This window comes from Parasteatoda tepidariorum, chromosome 9 (genome assembly GCF_982258835.1).
Source record: "Parasteatoda tepidariorum strain Cologne lab strain chromosome 9, Ptep-v5.0, whole genome shotgun sequence".
Taxonomy (NCBI): Eukaryota; Metazoa; Arthropoda; class Arachnida; order Araneae; family Theridiidae; genus Parasteatoda; species Parasteatoda tepidariorum.
The window spans coordinates 57479596-57498318 of record NC_141763.1 but is presented as its reverse complement, the minus strand read 5'-3'; the positions used below and the strand labels follow the sequence as shown (position 1 = coordinate 57498318).

The 18723-nt window shown below is 29.3% G+C and overlaps 1 protein-coding gene across 1 annotated transcript in view; it reads right to left on the bottom strand.

The window, feature by feature from the left end:
- Nucleotides 1-18723, bottom strand: part of LOC107437680 (uncharacterized) — a 626528-nt gene that overhangs the window by 238616 nt on the left and 369189 nt on the right. The window contains exon 7 of the mRNA XM_087151873.1: nt 2125-2211. Coding sequence (XP_087007999.1) covers nt 2125-2211 — 87 coding nt within the window. The remainder of the gene's footprint in view (nt 1-2124; nt 2212-18723) is intronic.

Here is an 18723-nt window from a genome sequence, read left to right as displayed (position 1 = left end):
GTTCAAGCATATGAAATTTTTTTTATATGCTTGAATATTATGAGCGGAATTTTGTGTTATTTGTATTATTCTTTTGTAATCTCTTACACTGTTTATTACTATTGTTAAAAACGAAACTTAATAAAATAGTTTTATGCTACTTGGTGTACATTTTTGTTCAGAGTTTTAGAGGGAAGCTGTCGTCGTCTATTTTTAATGATAAATAGCACTTTTAATGGATAGAATTTAAGAAAACTTTGCAGACTTCAGATGGAGTTGGAACATCATTAATTCTCCAAATGCAGTAGTCCGTTAGAATGACAATTTAATTAATGAAAAATGCTCGTTGAACAAAACATTTCGTGCTATTGCACGACATGACTTTACGTTGAATTTGAAACACAATATGACCTTTTCTTGTTTTGCACATTTTAAAATATTTAATTCTTACTTTAATACAGTTCAAAAAGATTGTAATACTCTTAATTAAAAATAATAAAACATTAATCAAACAAAAGTTTAATTTAGAAATGCTATTTATTTCTAGTGGTTAGCTTTTTTTATTGTAATACATTAAATGCGTTTAAAATAAATAATAAATTTTAATTAATCAGTCATTGAGAAAAAAATACAGCTACAAACTTTATTTAAGAGATTTCACTCAAATAAAAATCTCAACATTTGCATTGATATTTAATAATTAATAGATGAGTTTAAAATAGGTTGACTATCTTAATTTTTTGTGTATATCATACTTTTATTGAGAAGAACCACTGTAGTTAATATAAGTAATTCTTAATAAATCTAAACTACAAGGGCGCACACAGAAGGAAAATTTGATGAAATTATTGTACTGTATGGCAATGACATTTATAGCAAAAAAACATACTTCTGGTTATAATATATATATATATATATATATATATATATATATATATATATATATATATATATATATATATATCTTTAAACCATTTGCTTAGTAATTTTCCATTAACATGTTAATGGATTACTTAAAATTCTGGTTTTATACGAAAAATATAAAATTGATAAGTAAATTTAACCGAATAAGTGGTTTTTACGCCATGCTCAAAGATATCGTGATAAAATTACGAAACATTACCACATTAACCAAATTTTATCGCACATTTCAAAGCCACATTTTTTCGTTAATTTTACTAAAATCATTACCAAAGCGCTTCGATAAAATCTACCGAACTTTTTGTTGCTTTCATAGAGTTTGAAACATGGTAAATTTTACCATATTCTGGAAGTTTTAGCCATATTTTTTTCTCAGTGTAAAAATTGTGAATTAACATATTCATAAAAAGACTTAAAATTCCTTTTTTTTCTGTTTTAAGGTTGAGAGATATTTTAGAAAATTCGAGAAAAGGGAGAATTAAAAAAAAGTTTAATTTCGTTCTTTAAATATTTTCTCTCCTATACGCTAAACCATACATAGTTTTTAAACTTCATCATTTTTTTTTTGAAAAAAATTAAAAATTAAAATTAAATTTATTTTCTACTAGCTTAAGAATAATAAAAATACTTTCCTGCAAATTCATTGCATTGCATTAAATATATCTCACTAAATATATTGCACTAAATTTAAATCTGGACTAAAATTTTTTTTAAGCTTTAAAATTCTCAACATCAAATTTCAACACTGTTTTATTTTCTCAATAAAAATGAATATAAATTAATATTGATTAATTGAGAATTATTATATAGCTATGTATTTCTAATTACTGTATTGTTCTTTCCAATAAATTTTTAAATTTTTAATTAATTCATTTTTTTAATCAAAACTATTAAAAAAAATACGATTGCCGCAAGCGGTTGCAGAAAGTTTTCATAGTACCTAATATGTTTCGCAACCAACAAATTTCGATATTTATTTTTCATAAAACACGCAAATTATTTGGATGCTTGCAAGTAACGTCACTTGCAGGTGCCCAATTAAATCTGATCCGATAATTGATTTAACATGATTATAAACCCAAACCTTGAAGCTGTAACATTAACTCGCTATGCACAACTACCTGATTAGGCATAACCACGTGGTTAGTTGCAAGCATCTAGTTATAGTATTTATAAGAAGAGATACAATACAATACCAATACGAAGTAAGCTATCTATACGTACTATTGTTATTGTTGATTGGCTTTCTCGTTGTCCATCCCACACAATAACAGTGATTTCATGAAGACCTGCTTTTTTGAATCGATGAATCTGAAAAATAATAGCTACATTTAATTTTTGAGATAAAAAAAGTTAATTTTATCCCCATAGTTAGCATAGAGTAACATTAATAGCAAGTATTCAAGAATAACATTAATAGCATTCTAAAACTACAATAATAAAATAACATTTTTGTTTTAACAAACGATAAAAGATAACAACATTTCTAATCTAAATCAGAGTTGCAATTTTGAGCTTGAACTTCTAGCTATTTTAAAGAACATAAATGCACAATTTCATAGGTACTTTATATTTGAGATTATAACACAGATACTATTTTTAATTACAAGTAACGATGTGTATTTCAGGAAAAGTAATTACATTTTGCAGTAGATGTTAGCGAGATATTTTGTTGCTAGTAAATGTTAAAGTTATTTAAATTTTAACGAAGGTTAATTCATTTTAGAATGTAAAGAAAAATACTTATCAATACATTTTTCGAACTAATGATTCAAATTAGTATTGTTGAAGAGATTATTTCAGTAAATTAGCTACCAGTGTCCTATCTTAATAATATAAACATCATCTATATAATATACAATGAAAATCTACTATATAATATAATTGAATAGTGAACCATAGGTTAAACATACAGTGGTATAAGAAATATTTAAATACAAATGAAACAAATAGGCATCAATGTTCAATTAAATATTTAGAAAGAGGAAAAAACAGATACAATAGCCCTTTTTTCAATCAAATAATTAATTATTCATATTAATTTACTATTTTACAAGATCCGTTTACAAGACCGTTGGGCTTATTTAACAAAATACATAATAATAAATATCATTTTAATTATAATAATTCTTAACGTATCGATTTGTTAAAATGTATGCTTATTTTGGCTTTGGTACTAAATATTAAAAGGTGAATTCGAATGAAACATTAAATTTTTAAGGGAAAGTCCACAGGAATGCAGTGCAAATAAAGAAGCGATAACAGATCAGAAAGAAAAATTAAAATTAATAGTTTATTGCCTGAATAATTACTGTCAAATAAAATAAACCAAGTAAGAAAGCAAATACCATTTTATTCTACTAATTTACATATTTTTGTCCCATAAATTCTTCACCAGGAACCTAAAAGAGTTCTTCTTTCGCATATTTTGATCAGTGTTTTATTTGATGCCAAATGTTGAAAGAAAAATTACTCTTTTTTTTAAGCTTTTAAAATTGTTTTCCTTTTTATTAACAATATATCTTAAAAAGCGATATCGTTTGCATTTCTTGTAGAATTTGAATATTGGTTAAGATTTTTAATTTGAGATCGGCATCCAAAAAGGAGATATAGGTTTTAAAAGTTTTTTTCTAGCATTGTTTTTTGCACACTTTTTTTTCTAATTTACAACCTTATAATCGAAAAAAATTCATGTCAAATAGCAAAAATTGTGTCACAAAAAATGCTTAGAAATTAGATCAGAAATAATATGTAAAATAAATAATTCATTTCTTTTCTGAAAAATTTATTGTAACATGAAATTATAAAAGAAAACAAAATGGAAATGTAATAAATAAGTAAACACCAATTTTAGTTCTTTGTTTTTTTTTCTACCAGAAGTATTTCACCCGCGATAAGATAAAAATCTTTCTCATATTTCGATTAATCATCTACGCTATGTCAAATGATGAAAGAGAAATGCTTCTTTTTTCATTTAAAATCGTTTTCATTTTCTTAACAATAAAGATCAGGACGCAGAATATCGTTTGATTTTAACGAATGTTGACAATCGCAGATGTAAGGGAAATCTGCGCATTTGAGACTAATCTTGTTTTCTTTTCTTGAATTTTTTTCTGCCTTTGCTCATTTTTTTTTCTTCATATTTTTTTATTGTATAGATTCTTTCATTTCTTACTCCTTCTTCATAAAATAAGAAAGAAAGAGTAAAGGAAAAAGGGATAAAATAAGCCGAAATAAAAAGAAATCAATTCATCTCGGCGACAATTTGTCAAGTTTTGTGAGATATGGTCGCCCCGAACAACGAAGAACATGAAAACAGGAAAACACTACTACTACGTGAACAAAAATGAGAAGGAAAGAATGAAAGAAAGAACAAAAACGCGGGGAAAAAATAAGCTGAATTGAAAAGATTTTTTTTTTCGGGAAAGTGGAGTATGCCTGACCAAATTTGATGGGTCCACCATTTTGTTTCGATTTCTTTTATTTTTTCCGGTAATATTAATAAATGATTAGGACTTTTATGAAATTTTCTCGTTTTTCTTCCATCCTATGACTTGTCACGAAGACAAAATAATAGTTTCAATTACAGAGAAATAATAAATCTTTCACATTTAAAGGGAAATAAACTAATACTAAAGAAATATGTGCAATTTATAAAAATACAGCTAATGGAAAGAAGTAAAATGTAGTTATTGCATTCATTAATTTAATAAGAAAAAGATTTATTTTGTACCATGTTACTTCACAGCTATGTAAAAATTTGATGCAGCAAACAATTACACTTTTATTTCAAAACCGTTGAACAGCCGACCTATTTTCAGTTAAACGGTTGTCAATGATTAACTCCGTAGCCTTTTAAACTCAACCTCGAAGACAAGAAAACTCCTAAATCAAGCATAGGGGACTTATAAGCTAAACCAACCCACAACTGCGTTACATGGACAAGAAAACCACGAAAACCTCACACAGTTAGCCCGACGGCAAGAGGATTCTAACCCATGATCTGTCTAACACTGAGGATATTTTACGTCAGCAATGTGGTTGGTACGAGTCCAGAGCAGAACCCTAATTGACCGGCAATCGCTCACATTTACAGCATTTAGAGACGAGAGCGCGGCTCATAGATATAGATGTTTTTATTCTTTTTTATAACCAACCTTAAACGGCTGACCTGATTCTGAGTTTGTGACAGTCAATGTTTAACTACTTAGCTTCGAAAGTTTTTTTTATCAATCCAGAAGACAAGGGAAATCCTGGATCAAGCATTGGGACAAACTAGCCTTCGAAGTGTACTTTTTGACGGAACAAACCACCTTGCATTACACGGAGAGGAAAATTTTTCACATTTTGCCCGAAGGCAAGGTAATTCTAACTCATGATGTAAAATAACGAAATTTAAAAATTACAGAAAAAAACAGAAAGTTTCTGTAAATCTATAGAATAATATTCACAAGAGATTCAGTAATTTTGCAGAAATAAGGTAAGCAAAACTCTGTAAATTACTTCCGGGCTCTTAGACATTAAATTTTATCCGGATCGAAGATCACGTCAAACATTGAACACTGAATCTACACTGCAAAAAAATTCCGGTAAAATTTACCGGCACTTTGCTTACACCAACCGTAAAATTCATTTTGACCTTAAAATATCAAACCGTTATTTTTACACTAACATTTATTTAATTAGAGAGATTAAGTGATTTTACGGTAATTATTGCTGTAAAAATTGCGGTATAACTGACTTTTTTGTTTTGTAATCTGTTCCAGTAAAATTGTATTTTACCATAATTTGATCCTGATTTTTTTTTACGCTGCGATATACTGAAATAAAATCGAAGAAAGAGCAAACCAATCAAGTCCCTAGTTTTTATCACGAGGAATTGAAACCAGTCTGAAGTTGCGTTAAACGAATAGTCTATTCACACCACATGGTCAGCAATTTGTTCATGGAATAATTATCAATGGTATCTCTGATGTAACATAACAATATGTTGAAAGTCGCTTTAGAAAAACAATAATTTTCCGTAATTCTGTTAACTGGAAACAGAAACGTGTTAGAACTAGAATTTACGCAATTTAACAGAGATTCTTGTTTTTCTCTCCGTATTATCACAGATATTTTTATCAGTGTAGTTTGAAGGGAATTTATTGCAATGAGTGTTACATCGGGAAAGGAATTGTTTAGCCACCGAAGGAATACATCTGCGCTTAAAAGCAGTCAAGAATTAAAGACAGAAAAGACCAATATTTAAATTGTTTTACAACTAAATAAGTCAGGCGAAAAAGAACAAACATTAAAATGCTTTAAAACAGAAAACTTCTTTAACACGTGTTTGAATGAGAATTTGCGCAATTTAACAGAGATTCTTGTTTTTCTTCTCCGTATTTTTACAGACATTTTTAGCAGAGTAGTTCGAAGGGAATTTATCAAAACGCTAAATAAATCAAGCGAAAAAGAATAACAATAAAAGGATCAGCACAAAAAACTCACAAGCACGTGTTTGAACAAGAATCCTGTTTTTCTCTGCGTATTTTCACAGAAATTTTTATCAGTGTAGTTTGAAGGGAATTTATTGCAATGAGTGTGACATCGGGAAAGGAATTGTTTAGCCACCGAAAGAATACATCTGCGTTTAAAAGCAGCTAAGAATTAAAGTTTAACAACTAAATAAGTCACGCGAAAATAAACAAACATTAAAATGCCTTAAAACAGAAAACTTCTTTAACACGTGTTTGAATGAGAATTTGCGCATTTTAACTTGCTTTTCTTCTAATTATTTTTACAGAAATTTTTAGCCGTGTAATTCGAATGGAACTTACGGCAACAAGCGTAATATCAGGATGTGAATCGTTTAGCCATCTAAAGACTACATCGGCGTCTAAAGGCTACTAAAAATATTATTTAAAAATATTAACATACTTGCATGATTTTAGCATAAAGAATTAAATAGTTAAACCACTAAATAAGTCAAGCGAAAAAGTGCAAACATTAAAAGGATCTCATGGTTAATTTAATTACAAAGCTATATCCGTGAAAAATATCCTTAATTCAATGTTAAAAAAAGATAAGATTTATTTGAAGCGTCAAAGAGATTCATTAAAGGAAACGAAGTTATTTTTATTAAAAAAAATTACTCGTTTAAGTTACCATCAGATGATGACGTCAACTTACTTTTTTTCGGAAAGATAATTTGACTTTTGGGAAAGCATAAAGAAGAGTAAAGTAAATTATAATCAACTCTAACTTATGATAAAAGAATATTCCTGTATCGAATCAAATCTTCTAATTCAATCTACCAAAGCCAACTTTCCTCTGCAAAATCAAAAATGCAGAAACTACAAACTCCCTGGCCCCCTCAATAGCAATAACGAGATTTCTCTAACTTCTATTCTGAGAAATGAAAAATAAAGTGTCGCCAAGTGATGTAGAAAAAAAAATCTATTTCTCTGAAGCAATCGTTTCATACAATGAATGGAAAAGAGTGAAAAAAAATAAGCTTCAACACGAATGGACGTGTTAGAGAAAGATGGGCGAAGGTGAAAAGGAATCAGATGTAATTTTTTATTCATTTTTACGTTTCGCGTAACATTTAAGCGAATTGCCTCGGAGCTTGAAGATGGGGCGTCGAAAATGGGGATTCGTAGCGGACTTAATTTTTAATTAATCTCTCTCTAATTATCATTGGGTTCTTATGAGAGTGGCTGTGCTGTTGCCAAAACGAGAAAAAAAGTTTTTTTTAATGGATGAAAGTACTTCTGATCTGTCGAAATAAATATGCTCGGTTTAGCATTTACGTATATCAAGAGGTGGTAATTTGAGAGAGATTGTCTTAGTTAGTTAAGTTAGTTAGATTTATTTTTTATAACAAGGTTTAAATTTTAAAGAAGAAATATTTAATAAAAATATGCACGTTCAAGCGTGTATGATTTCAGCAAATAATGCTGTGGGGTATTTAAGATTATCAAACAATACTTAACCATCCACGTGAGCTTTGAAAGTACTGTGCGCAAAAAAAATAAACGGACCACCCTGAATAACTTTTGATGTAACGATCGAATCTTCGCATTTTAGGTCTTAATCTTAATGTTTTGAGGGGTTGACCTTAAATATACTCATTAATTTGTGCAGACGATATTTTCTGTTACGAAATACGACACAAAATGGTACTTTCTCTGAATAAGCTTACCCTTTTTCGATGGATTTGGATTTCTGACTTTCAAAATATAGGGGTTAGCCGCAATCGGGAAAACATGGTCCCGACAGTTCGGTCAGGGGAGCTATCCAAAATTTAGAGCCTTTAATGTTAATTTTACTTTAAGAGTATTCTGCCATTTCTTTAGAATTTCTGAAGCGAATTTAAACTTTTTTAAGCACAATTGTAAAGTTCGTTTATCCAAAGATTTTTCTACGCAAAAAATAACTTTCAAGAACTATTTATTATTTTTTATTAATTCATTTAATAATAGTCGAAAACATTTTAAGCATTATTCAGCATTTTAAGAAATATAATTTAAATGGCGAAATTTATCAATTAGTTCCAAAGAAATTGAATTTTAAAAGTTGTATATTTAAAATTCAATTTCTCAATAACTATTTGACCGATTTCTCTCGAGTTTTTTTTTTTCGCCAAATAAAAGGACATTCTTTAAAATGATGTAAAAAAAATGTGTTCCTTACTGTTCAAAAATGTTTCAACTGATGTTGAAGTAAATAAAAAAGAAATATTAATATCAATAAAAGATATTTTTTGCATGGAACTATCTTTGTATAAGCAAACTTTATTACTGTGTGCAAAAATGTTTCAATTCGTTTAAAAAAAATTTCGAGATATGGTTAAATACGCATAAAATGAAATCAACATTAAAGGGCCCAAACTTGGGGACTACTCTTCTGACCAAACTACTGTGACAATATTTCCCAGATTGTGACTACCCCCGAAATTTTTCTTGAGGGGAGGGGGTGTCAGTAATTCGTTGGAAAAAAAAAGCTTGTTTATTCAGAAAAAAGTACATATAAAAAGTACACGTCAGATTTTGAAACTTAAAATATCGTCTGCACTTACAAATTAGCATATTTGAGGTCACCTTCTTGAACCATTAGGTTTGAGTTCTAGAATGTGAAGATCTGATAATAAGATCAAAAGTTATTCAGGGTAGTCCATTTTTTTCTTCTTTTGCGTACTGTAATAATATTCTACTGAAATAGTCATCACTACTAATTATCTCATAATTTAAAGAATCTCATTACGATGAAAAATATTTCATTGTGCTTTTCAAAATATTTTTTAATTAATCTCATTCTAGTTATAATCGTGTTCCTCTATGAGTGGCTCTGCTGTTGCCAAAACGATAAAAAGTTTGTTTTTTTCGATGGTTGAAGGTACTTTTGATTTTTCGAAATAAATATGTTCGACGTAGTGTTTTGCTGTGATGATTTTCGAAGAATTGTATGATTTAGTCATTATGAGTAATTCTAGAAACTTGGGAGAGTATTCCTATTTAATTCAAAAGTTTTATTTTCGCCTAAGAACAATTTTAACGTTAAAAAAAGCTTGTTGGAAGGTCAGACGTGTATGGTTTCATTAAAGAAATTTCTGATTTAATTATTTTGGAACATCATGAAATATTTAACTGTCGCGATGAGCTATGAATGTTATGTAATATTTGTATAACTAACGTCATAGTCATTTATCTCATAACAAATTGAATCTCTATCTCATAATTATGGAGAACCTTAATTATGCAAATTATAATTTTTTTAATTAATATCACCCTAATGAACATAGGTATTACTTAAACGGGACCGCAATGTGCCTAAAACGAGAAAAAGATTTTAAATAATGAAAATACCATTATTCTGTCTAAAGTAATATTCTCAACATTGCATAGTGCAAGACATATTGCAATTACATATTGCAAGAGCTATGATATATGAGAATATCATTCATATGATATATGAGAATATCATTCATATGATATATGAGAATATCATTCATATGATATATGAGAATATCATTCATATGATATATGAGAATGTCATTCATATGATATATGAGAATATCATATGACAATATCATTCAACGTAAGCATTTCTAGATGTTATGCAAAAATAAGAATAATATATTACCTATAAATTAAAAATTAAATTGATATCTTTTATAATTATCTTTATGAATTAGAAATTAACACAAATAAAATATTTAGTTAATTATAAAACTCATACTAATTTTCGCTCATTTTAAATCTAAAATATTAATCTTTATCTCATTGTGTCACACATTTTATATCTATAGTATTTTTATGTGTGTACTACAAAAATATAAAATTCAAATTGTTAGATAACCAAATAAATTAATTGATAAGTTTATGCAGACATGATAGACGTAATTATTTAATTTTTAAAATTAAGTTTCACAACATAAACGTAAATAATTTTTAGGGAAGAAATGTATTAAATTAAAGCGGTTTATTTGCAAAAACGCGATAGCCTAAGCGTTTTTGTATATTAAGTGTTGCACATAAATATTTTATAAGATTCTGTTAATAATGTGTTAAGAAAGAAGGCCGGCTAAATGAGTAGCTTCTACCCAGTAAAAGTTGTTTTACTTTAAAATAATACTTAAGTAACACAGAAGGTTCAAGTCGTAAGTAAAAAAGTTTCCATGGATTAATTGAATCGTGAATCAAAATTTTGCATGAATCATAAATTATGATTGAAAATTACTCGTGATGTTATAAAAGTTTAACACTGCATTTTGCGTTCTCTTTTCACATTTTAATAAATTTCGGCTGCATTTATCAATTTAAATGCAGAAAAATAACAATGGAGAATTCTAACCACTTTTTCAAAGTTTCTTTTAAATTATATAATTGATATTAAAACATAAAAAAAACGTAATAATGATATAATTTCTAAGAAAATAATATTACCAATCTTTTCAAAAAGCGGTTCACGTTGCTTCCACACTTAAACTGTTTTTAATAATATGTATTAATAAATTATTTCTTTCATATTATGCTATAATAATTAATTGAAACTATTGATATCATTAATTTAATTCTATATTTGTTTAATTTGATTTACTTTCGTTTGGTATTATTTATAATATTTTATTAATTATTATAATATTTTTGGTATTATTTATAATGGTATTATAAATATTTTATATGGTTTGGTATTATTTATAATATTTTATTTATAATATTATATTATATAATTGATATTAAAACATAAAAAAAAACGTAATAATGATATAATTTCTAAGAAAATAATATTACCAATCTTTTCAAAAAGCGGTTCACGTTGTTTCCACACTTAAACTGTTTTTAATAATATGTATTAATAAATTATTTTGTTCATATTATGCTATAATAATTAATTGAAACTATTGATATCATTAATTTAATTCTATATTTGTTTAATCTGATTTACTTTCGTTTGGTATTATTTATAATATTTTAATAACTTATTAAATGCAATGTCTTATTTTCCTACTTAAACAAAAATATAATATGAATGTTTTATTCAAGAAGAAAAAAACAATATAAAGTACAATATACCACAACTTCAAATAAGTTTTCTTGTAAAAAGTAATTAAAATGGGACAAACCCCCTACAAAATCAACTTCAATTTACGACAAACCCATACAAAAAGACTTAATGAGATTTTTCGCATTCAGCAAAACAGGAATCAGTCCTTAGAGAATTTTATAAAGTCATATTTCCACGATTTAACAACTCTTTGTCACTGTTTGGCGAAAGCCCTTCTTCTATTTTAAAACAAGTGCAGAATTTACACTTCTCGACAAAACTTGGTCAAACACAAACAGAATCATAAAGCGGCAGAGGGGGCTCTTTAAGTAGCCCCAGGAGATTCCTGGGGCAGACTGGAATCTGAGTCCATTTGGCGAAGATCGGCGAAAGTGTCTGAGAAATGGTTTTAAGAGCTAACAGATTAAAGAAGACGGAATAAATAAAAATAAATATTAATCTAATAAAAAGGAATTGCCAGAAATTAAGACATGGAGAATCGTTGTGTACGCGTTTAAAATCGGACTTCAACTATGTTCAATACATTTTAGATAAGAAGCTTGGTAATAAATTGTTGCTGTATTTTATTAAAGATCTTATTATAAATAGTGTATTTTATGAATAATAAATTGATGTTATTAATGAATATTGCTTAAAGTTTTTGTTTATGTTTTAACGTTTTTGGTGTTGAATATTTCTACACATCTAAGTCAAATATCAGGGAATGGTTTTATGACTTGTCAAAAGTAGGAATATATTTATAACAGATCAAAATATGATGTTGAATTTTAATTTCTTGCTAACGTCAAAAATTTCATATTAATGTAATTGGATTATTCATCATATGTATGCATATAACTATTACAGATCATTTATTTATTTTTTCTACGTTAATTAATTTACATGACTGTAAGGCCTAATTACTTATCAATTAAAACATCTGATGAATAATTAGAAACGAACATAAAGTAAGGCATGGGGGAAACAGACGTGTTCACATATTCCTTTTTCTACATTGATCTTAAATACATTTTTTCTCAATGAAAAAGATTTTCTACTGTATAAAACGGAAAAGTATTGAAAATGTCTGCGAAAAATACTCCTCCCTCTTGTAGTTAGAAATCTTAACTTAGTTGTTAAAGAAATAGAATTTGACTTTTTTCATGTCTACACCAACAATCTAAATTAATGCGAGAATTTTATTATTCATTTAATGAAAGCATAGATTACTTATTTATATTACTATGTTGAAACGTTTTACATATTTATATCAATTTAATAATATAAATGCAAATTTCGATTTAATGATTAAATGTATTTATTTACATATGCAATTATGATGTTACATTATTCTACAAATCTACACCAATATTTCAAAATGAATACAGCATTTAATTACTCCTCCCACGTAAGCACATATTTATTTCATAAAAAATATGATGATAAATTCTTCTTCACTTCTACGCTAATTGTAAAATATCAGTGCTAGATTAAGGATAAAAGTCAAAAGTATGCGCGTAATTATTAAGGATAAAAGTGTGAAGTTAAATTTTATTTTCGCATCGATATTAACAATTTAATATTAATGCAGAATTTGACTGATCGTCAAATTCGTTACATATCTTTATTACTGAATAAACTGTGTTTTTAAATATTTTTTTACATATTTACCTCAATTAAATGATAGTTCAAGATTTAATTACACCAAAATCAATTTTTATTATGCTTTCTGTTGCATGAGATTTTTTTTTATCAGATCTTAGATACTTCCGTATCTTTGATTTGAAATCTGTAAATCGGTTTCTCGCTCCAACCTACAATGTTTTTGTAAGAACATTTTCATTCCATTTTTTGATGAAATGCTTTAAAAATGCTATATAATATAGGGTTCGCATAAATTTTACGACAGACTTCTAGGGGAGTTGGGGCACATCACCAGGATTAAAATAGAGTAGGAATGCATGCCCGGGAATGTCGTCATATGCCGAAAGAGGATATACCTATTATGAACTGTTTCTTCGTGTGCCTCTGTTCAGGAGGAAGCACCCCTAGCCGCATGCAATGACAAAGACAATGTACTCTAATTCTCTTAGAAGTTTGTCTCAGCATTTACATGACTCCTGTTATACATAACGTTTTCAAACTTGTACATTTATGCAAAAAATAGACTAAAATGTCACTTAAAGAACTAATCTGTAGCTTTAGGAGGAAAACTAATTTCAAATTTAAAATCCCCATACTCGAATTCGGTACGATCAAGTATTTGTATGAACGCAACAAAGCATTTGTTCCCCAGTGTTATTCAACTTTTGCATGATTTTATAAACCGTGGTAGCCCAGAGGTTGGAGAATTAACTTCACTAAAACCGCAGAGCATATGCGTACTCGTAAAATCTGTGGAATTGAAAGTCCTTTGATCTGTGACTGAGCAGCACCATGGGTGAAAGGATCAGAAAAAAATTTCCTTCCCCTTCAGATCTATGTCTAAATTGAGGAAGTGGTTTCGCGAATTAGTTGTAGTTGTAGTTCATTTACATCGCACTAGAGCTGCACTATGGGCTATTGGCGACGGTCTGGGAAACATCCCTGAGGATGATCCGAAGACATGCCATCCCAATTTTGATCTTCTGCAGAGGGTTGGCACCTCCACTTCGGTAGCCCAACGACCTGCACGCGAAGTCAAGCACTTTACGGTAGAACAGTTTAAGGAGGACAAATACCGCACACTCTCGGTCCTTACGCAGACTGATCCAAGGGGTCACCCACCCGCACACTGACCGTAGTCAGTGATGCGTGATCTGCTGGAAACCGTATCTTAACGATCACTCTACTGCGGGACAAGTGGTTTCGCGAATGAATGGTACTGTCTTCTATCCGCATGGTTTTGAGCGAAAACCGTACTTTAAGCATTGCGGTGCTCTCTTATCAAACGAAAGGAGCACCTTCCTAACTTTATTCGCAAAAGCTAATCAATGACTAGCGAGCTTAGATTGTCCAAGTGTCATAAGAAACAACTACAACAACCCGATTTTATTGCGACTCAAAATATGATTTAACTAAGTCAAAGATTAAAATCCATTGAAGGAATATGTTTTGGTTATTCGTTGATTATATACACATAATAATTATTATTGATTCAACATTATTGTGCAATTTCTTTAATTAAAAATCTTCATTAATTAATTAATAATAATGCAAGACTTTATGATTCATCAATCAAAGGAGATCTATTATGAAATCTGGTGAATATCCAGAAAGGAACATAAAGTAAAGCATCTCTGGGGGATAACAGACGTTTTAATATCCCAGATATCTCTTTCTTCATGGATCGTAAACTTCATTTTTCTCAATGAAAAAGATTTTCTATGGGATAAGAGGGAAAAGTATCGAAAGTATCTGCGAAAGGAACTCCTCCCCCCTGGCAGACAGAAATCCTAACTTCCTTGTTAGTGCGTCCCAGGGGTCTCTTGGCTCAGATGTTGCTAAAATGAATTGTTTCAGATAAAGGAGTAGTTGTTGTGCCTTTGTATTGGGGATTAGTAATGAGAGTTTTCTTATTGCACAACTCTGGACTAGTTTTATTCATTAATTTCAATTCGAGGAGAATACTGTTGACCAAGTTGAATTTATTAGTCGAATGTAAAGGTGTTTAAAGAAATTTAAGAACTGAAAATAAAGAATGTTTTTTGAATGAGTACCATCCTGGTACACTTTCGTATCGATTCCAAAAACAATTGTTGAAAAATACAGATTACTCACGGCAACTGAAACATAATCTTTCTAGACTACTAGTTCATATAGAGAAAATGTAAATCATCAAAACTGGTGATTTAAATCACGATTTTAATCACGTGTTTAGTCACGATTTTCATCGGTAGTCGATCTAGAAGGCGTCCAAAACGTCTCCATTAATATGGATTTTAAAATAATCAGGATGCTAAACTGGTAAGACCTGGTAACAAAGAGAACGACACGGGGGAATGATTTCGAAAAGGCCAAGGCCTATTGCACAACTCTGGACTAGTTTTATTCATTAATTTCAATTCGAGGAGAATACTGTTAACCAAGTTGAATTTATGAGTCGAATGTGAAGGTGTTTAAAGAAATTTAATAACTGAAAATAAAGAATGTTTTTTGAATGAGTACCATCCTGGTACACTTTCGTATCGATTCCAAAAACAATTGTTGAAAAATACAGATTATTCACGGCAACTGAAACATAATCTTTATAGACTACTAGTTCATATAGAGAAAATGTAAATCATCAAAACTGGTGATTTAAATCACGATTTTAATCACGTGTTTAGTCACGATTTTCATCGGTAGTCGATCTAGAAGGCGTCCAAAACGTCTCCATTAATATGGATTTTAAAATAATCAGGATGCTAAACTGGTAAGACCTGGTAACAAAGAGAACGACACGGGGGAATGATTTCGAAAAGGCCAAGGCCTATTGCACAACTCTGGACTAGTTTTATTCATTAATTTCAATTCGAGGAGAATACTGTTAACCAAGTTGAATTTATGAGTCGAATGTGAAGGTGTTTAAAGAAATTTAATAACTGAAAATAAAGAATGTTTTTTGAGTGAGTACCATCCTGGTACACTTTTGTATCGATTTCAAAAACAATTGTTGAAAAATATAGATTGCTCACGGCAACAGAAACATAATTTTTCTAGACTACTAGTTCATATAGAGAAAATGTAAATCATCAAAACTGGTGGTTTGAATCACGATTTGAATCACGTGTTTTGTCGCGATTTTTATTGGTAGTCGATCTAGAGGGCGTCCAAAACGTCTCCATTAATGTGGATTCGAAAATAATCAGGGTGCTGAACTGGTTACAAAGAGAACTATTGCACAAATCTAAACTAGTTTTATTCATTAATTTCAATTTGAGGAGAATATTGTTAACCAAGTCGAATTTATTTGTCGAATATAAAGGTGTTTAAAGAAATTTAAGAACTGAAAATAAGGAATATTTTTTGAATTAGCACCATCCTGGTACCCTTTTGTAACGCTTCTAAAAAATTTTTTGAAAAATATTGATAACGTATGGCAACTGAAACATGGACTACTCTTTCTGGACTACTATTTCATATAGGCAAGATGTTAAATCATCAAAACTGACGATTTAAATTACGATTTTAATCACGTGTTTAGTCACGATTTTTAATGCAATTGGTAGACGATCTAGAGGTAGTCCAAAACGTCTCTATTAATGTGGATTTTAAAATAATTAGGGTGCTAAACTGGTAAGACCTGGTAACAAGGAGAACGACGCGGAAAAATTCTTTCGAAAAAACCAAGGCCTATACCGCGCTAATGATGATGATGTTTTTTTAAGACATAAATTTTTTGAAAACGTCATCGAGTTAGGTTACAACTTAATTCACATCAATATATTTGCTCCAATCACCACAAAATTTTTTAGACGGTAAAATCTTTACTTTAAATAAGACGGTAAAAAATTACCTGAATCTAGGATTAAATTGCTAGCAAAGAATAAAATGATTAGAATCATGCTACTGCCAGAAAAATGGACCAGAAAGAAAAATGCATAAGTCAATAAAATATTTATTCACTATAAAAAAAAACATCTTTCATTTCCATAAAAAAATGAAATTACTTTCGGAACAATCCAATATTTTCATCGCTTCGGTATAACTAAATATTAGAGCAAAGGATTACTGACAAAAGCGACTAACTATTAACATTTGCGGTGCTTTCGTACGCAATGAAAAATGTTGAAACATGTTCATATTCTAAAAAATTGAACGGTAAATGAATGGTAGCAATATACTGTGTAAATTAATAGGGACATAGGGATAATAATAAATAATAATATATATTATTACAGCAAAATAAATAAATACAAAAAATCACGAAAGAAATTAAGAAAAACAATAAGTTTTATTTATTGCGCATAAGCTGCAAGTAAATAGAACTCATAAGATAAGTTAAAAATTAAGATAAAACAAAGGTAAATTACAGACATATGAAAAAAGGGGGGAAAAGAAAAATAATAATAATAAAAATAACAAGCAACTGGGGGAAGAAAAAAAGTTTTTACAGAAAAATAATTTAAAAAGTCCGAAAAAAAGGATAAAAATTACAACAAATAAAATAGAACTAATCTATTTGTTGTAATTTTTGTATTATTATTATTATTATCATTATCCTTATGTGGACGCTTTGGCATTGACTCCATAGATTGGTGCAAACATTTGTAACTTATTCAGCGTGGAATCAGACTTATATTATTATTTCGCGTTTTTAACATACCATTACTTATTATGTGCATTTTTAAACATAAGATCCATATTACCTTAACTACTCTTTAAAATATATCACGAGTTCTAAATTAGATTTAAGTCATGGAATTCATCAGACTTGAAGCACAATACTGCAGTGAATTCTGGTGAATTTCCATGATATTCCTTAGACCATAAGTAGGTATTTTTACTTTTATCATTATCATTATTATTAGAAATGAATTGAGTCCCATAATTTTGCTGGGTCCGATGAACCGGTAACCGGACAAAATTGAATGTTTCTCCTGTCCGATTCTAGGTAGCTGGTAAAAACTTGACTTATCTTCAGGCAGAGAGATTACCTGGTTACCTCTATAAGCAAATTCCAGTAACTCCCGACTGGTTATTTTAATTAGCTATCTCAAAACTTAGTTTGATTGTATTAAAAGATGGCATTAAGTAGAAATTTAGAGCGATTTAATATTGAAATTTTAACAAGGAATGAAATAGAAAAAAATGCACATCGATTACAAAATTAGAACAAATGTAAAATTCTTTTTCCAGCAAAATGAAAGTTTGTTGAAAAGTATCGTGTATACGCATATCTAAAAATCATTCTATTTTTCTTTTCAACAGGGCAAACTCTAATGTTCCCTTTTTATTTCAAACTACTTTTTCACAAAACGTGGAACAATTTCCGCTTACAGATCCGTTGTCGCCAAAATCTTTACTGTCACAGAGACATTATCGGTGGTGAAAGTTGGAATTCAAATCTTTTTTTTTTTCGTCTGCCTTTTCTTCCCTTTCCCCCACATTTCTCCATTTGTCTTCTAGTCCGCTTTGCCACGAATACTCCTTTTTATTATTGTGATTATTTTTTTCTTTCAAACGATTTTTTTCATGTTTCCTATCTAACCACGAGTTTTAGATTTCAGTAGGAATGAAAGTTTCGATCGTATTTTTTTCGTCGAACGATTCCATTTAGGTTCTAACAGATCGGTTTTCTACCCCCAAATCACGCGAGTAAACTACTTCTTT